The 4,718-nt window shown below is 49.3% G+C and overlaps 1 protein-coding gene across 1 annotated transcript; it reads left to right on the top strand.

The window, feature by feature from the left end:
* Positions 1-934: 934 nt before the first annotated feature.
* Positions 935-1,900, top strand: LOC144095843 (WD repeat-containing protein 54-like). Its single transcript, XM_077629360.1, has one exon. It carries the CDS (start codon positions 935-937, stop codon positions 1,898-1,900), a length of 966 nt encoding a protein of 321 aa, XP_077485486.1.
* The last annotated feature ends 2,818 nt before the right edge of the window (positions 1,901-4,718 follow it).

Below are 4,718 nucleotides of genomic sequence, written 5' to 3'. Positions count from 1 at the left end.
TCAGCTACCTCAAACCATGACGAGGGAAAGAAAACTGTATTGCGACGCAGCACTAATTAAAGCGTCGAGCCCCAGGGTCGCAAAGGCCAGCTGGTCCGTCAGCTAGCCGGAGCGTTCCCTTTGAAACGGAGGGAGCTTCCGAGACTCCTTCCCATGGATGCTTGGGGGGTCGAAAAGTGTCGACCGACGAGTTTAGCGGGATTCGCAAGCGCGTTCCGTTTCAGAGGGAGTGCTCATACCATCTATCCATTGATGTTACCCGCGCGACGGGTTCGCTTTCGGTTTCAGTTTTACGTCCGCGCAGTATATATCATATATTTATTTATGCTTTAGGCATGCGATGATTTGACTCCCTGTCGCAACCTGTTTGCGTGTTTACAAGCGAAACGTGTTGCATGTCTCTTTGAATGAGTTTTAGTCAAATTCACATAGCTTTTGCACGATTAACTGCAGTCCAGGAGTTCTACCCTTGGAGTGGAAGCTGTCAAGTGAATCATTTATTTTGTGTTCTTAAATTTACGTCTTCTCTACAAAGTCAATAAACCGATAGAAGAAAACGCATGAAACATGGCGTTTGTTTATTTTCTGCGAAAAGAATCGCGCTTTCAGAATGGAGCGCGCCGAGTTTTGTTAACTTTTTATCCCTCCCCCTTAAACAATTTTCTTTCTTTTAAGATTACAGGGTCACTTGTGATTAGTTTTTTTTGCAAAGCAGTGCACTGTGCATACAGTTCAGCTCGTGGTAAATAGTTCCGCTCTACCGTGTCCTTTCTGTTGTCGCTTTGCAAAACTCCAAGACCTAAGCGCGTATCCGTGCCAAAACCGGCGTTGCCATAGCACCTTGCAGACCGGCGTTTCGCTCGCGTATCGATCACGCTGGCTGTGGGACAGCATAAGCGCGGCGGCCGCCCACCGGTCGGCACACTGCAGCGCCATGTACCAGAAGGACAAGAACCTGCTGTGCCGGCACAGCGCTTCCCCGCTGCCCAACAACCTAACCGCTTGCACGGAGGGCGGGAAAGTCAACTTGGCGTTCGTCGGAAAGACTGAAGTCACCGCACTCCTCCGGTCCCCGGACGGCAGCGTTCACCAGATGCATGTGGCCTGCAAGGACGTGGGAGGCAGCCCGTGCAACGAGCTGACGCAGGTGAAATGGGTCAAACTGGACGACATCAAGACACTGCTAGTGATCGCTTCGACGCGAGCCTTCCAGGTGTTCGAGTGGGACGGGTCGGTGTTCCTGCACTGCCACCCGCTGCCTCAGGAACTGGACGCCACCGAGGAGACCTTCACGCGCGGCATCGGCTCCTGCGGCCCGAGCCTGCTCTGCGTGGGCACCAACAGCGGCACCATACTGGTGCATTTGGTCTCGCGTGACCTGACCGTCACCTTCTGCCAGAAGACTACCGAGCATGCTCCGCACGCCGTCGCCGACATCCACAGCCACGGCGAGATCATGGCTAGCGCCGACGACGGTGGCGGCATCTGCCTCTGGCGGGGAAAGACTGCGCTCAGCCTGGTCCGAAAACTGCCGCCGGCCGGCAGCCCCTGCGTGAGCGTGCGCGTCTGGCACGACTTAGTCCTGGCGGGCTACGGTACAGGCGAGCTGCGCGTCTTCAGCACGCGCTCGTTCCAGATCATGGCCGAGGCTACTGCACACGCCCGCTGGATCACGGCCATCGACGTGGCGCCTGACACGGGGCTCGCCTTGTCCGTGGCCGAGGACTCGTACGTGCGCGTCTGGCAGCTGGACCGCGAGGGCGAGCACACTATCGACCACGTGCACGGGGAGAGTGTCGCGGACGCCATGCTCATGGGCTGCGCCTTTCTCGTGCCCGACGGCAGCTCGTTCGCAACGGTGGCCTACGACTCCACCGAAGTGTTCGTGTTCAAGAAATAAACCCGCGCCTTACCGCGTGTCCACATCGATACACAGCGCGCGCACACCCTCATGCGCGTGGTGTGCCTGGACGCAATGGCTTGGTATCGATAAGCGTAGTTTTCTTTTTCTGCGTGCACGCTTATGTCAAAGCCGTCTCAGTATTTATGCCTAGATCAATATGTATCTGCTTTCGTCATGATAATATACATCATCCGTTCCTGATGAAAGGAGCGCCATTACAGTAAGCAAGCAACGATGGTTCTGTGCCAAAGACATATTCCCGAACGCCAGCAGTTCATTGCTGCCGCGTCAAATGTGGTCCAATACTTTTAACTTCCAGTACTTTTGCTGCGAAGTACAAAAACAGCACAATGACGTTTTCCATGCGTTTTTTTCTTTTGCAGCGGTTTCGGCGCATTTCCAGTGGGATTGCAAACGTTATTCGTAGCGAGCACAAGGGGCTGCCTCGAGAGGATTAAATTTAAAAGCTTAATTAAAAGCTTCATCGCCAAAAAAAAAATACCTGAAACGGATTTCTGTATAACCATACACTTGGTGCGTCGATCGCGATTGACCGCGCTACATATATTTCAATCGAACGTTCACAGTAAATTATGCTCGCCTAATTACTCAACTACAGCAACACGTTTCACAGTTCACTGCACTGTGCAAATAGACTAAACTTACAAGTTGAAGTACTTTCTCGTTTCCTTAGCTGACGCTATGTAAGATGCGAGAAAAACATGGGACGTTTGGAGGTTGTCTCGTCAAGTATGTTATTCTAATTTCGTGTTTACAACTGAAAAATACTACCAAGTAAACCTTCTATTTCCTTCAAATTACATCACAAAATTATAATGCTCGAAAGTTTTCGAGAATATTCTTTTCAGGCGAAGCAATTCCCCAAGCACGCATAACACTCACACATACAAGCGCACTCTCACACAGTAGCGTGAGGGCGCATGTTTGAGCATACAATTCAAATATTTTGCGTGGCATATGCACCTATACGGCTTTGACTCCAACAGTAAACGCGGGCGGCCGTAAGGGTTCACACCATCGGCATTTTGCAGGCATAAGAGAGATCATGACCTGCTCAGAATTTACGCCCCAACTTTCTAACAAAAATTTACAGGCGCCATAGACACTCACTAAGCTGCAAATAATGATACGCGTGAACTTGCTCTAGAGTACTTTCAAATTAAGCGGCGTTGGTGCCAATCCTTGTATAACCCTCATTTCCTTTCTCCAGTTATGTTGCTTCTGACTGAAAGCGTTTTCCAGTCAATCTGTATTTTGATTACAACAAATATAGACTTAACTATATTTGCAGTAATGTTGAGGGTTTAACGTCCCAAAGCGACTCAGGCTATGAGGGACGCCGTAGTGAAGGGCTCCGGAAATTTCGACCACTTGGGGTTCTTTAACGTGCACTGACATCGCACAGTACACGGGCCTCTAGAATTTCGCCTCCATCGAAATTCGACCGCCGCGGCCGGGATCGAACCCGCGTCTTTCGGGCCAGCAGCCGAGCGCCATAACCATTTAGCCACCGCAGCGGCGCAGTAAGCAGTAATGTTATGGTCAGAACCAACAAACAAACAGCGAGGGATCTAAAGTTTCTGAACAAATAATGCAATCAGTACAGATTTATCCATTTGTGCCCATACACTGGCTCATAAAGAGGGATTTTAAAAATTCTATGAAGAGATCACAAGGCACTCTTAAACTTTACATCCCCCTTCCTTTCCCTTGATTATGCGTCACAACGAATAAGCTCAGCAGATTTCAAATTCAAAACACTTCGGCGCAATGAAATTTTGAATAGTTCCACCAAAATACGTTCAGCGCCTTCTCCACTTCGTACAGCGTGGTGCATCTATGATGCAAGCAGAGTTGTACATGCAAAGCATTAAAAGTAATTGATTATGTATAATAAAATATTTTCTCTGAATTTTCTAATGCATCGATTATTTTTTGCAAGGAGTAACGGTCCAATTATTTTTCAGTAATCGATTAATTACCAGTAACTTTCTACTTGAAAAACAGGTCATGAACTTAGTGGCAGACAATGCTAGAGTGGAATATTCATTCATGATAGAGAGACAATGGTTTGGCTGCATAAAAACTACGCGCGTAAGGATTTCCAGACATGCAAGCCCGAGCAGCCTTCCTTTGACTGACCCTTGTTCCACGGCGCGCATTTCTTCACAACGGCGCAACAGAATGACATGCAGTGGCGTAGCTAGGTCGTCTGGCATGAGAAGGGGCAGTTGATTTTTCAATCCTTTTGCTCGTCCCAGCATACTCTTTGCCCCCGTCCCCGAGGGATGCAGCCAGGAAGTTCTTTTGGGTGGGCGTTTTCTTGCCAAAAGTGCAAAAAGGGTGTTAACATGAAGACACCGAGCTTAGAGCGAATATCTCTAAAATTTTGTGTGGGTGCTTGGGAAGGGGGAAAGGGGGGGGGGTAGCACTGAGCACCAGCACAGCCACGTTGGCTGCGATGTCATGTTTAGTGAGCTTGAGCCTTCTCCACTCAGGAAGCGAGCGACGAAACGCGGCACTTTGTAAACTACGAGCTCGTACGCAAGGTCTTCATACGTTAAAACTCCGCCCTCCCCTCAAGCACGTACAGCAAGACAGCCTTCAGTGTAACTCCCAATGTTTTCACAAGGAAACGTGGAAAGAATAGAAAAACAACTGCTGTTGAAAATCAATGGCAGCTGATTTGCAGCAGACAACAGACCAAGGAAGCTGCACTGGCTCATTCTAGCCCACGTATATGTCATATGCTAATACAAGTGGGAAGGAAAATGGTGCAGTAGTATTAGAAGGC

This window comes from Amblyomma americanum, chromosome 1, assembly GCF_052857255.1.
Source record: "Amblyomma americanum isolate KBUSLIRL-KWMA chromosome 1, ASM5285725v1, whole genome shotgun sequence".
NCBI classification, from domain to species: Eukaryota; Metazoa; Arthropoda; class Arachnida; order Ixodida; family Ixodidae; genus Amblyomma; species Amblyomma americanum.
The sequence above is the reverse complement of the archived record's forward strand: the minus strand, read 5'-3'. Positions and strand labels throughout refer to the sequence as shown.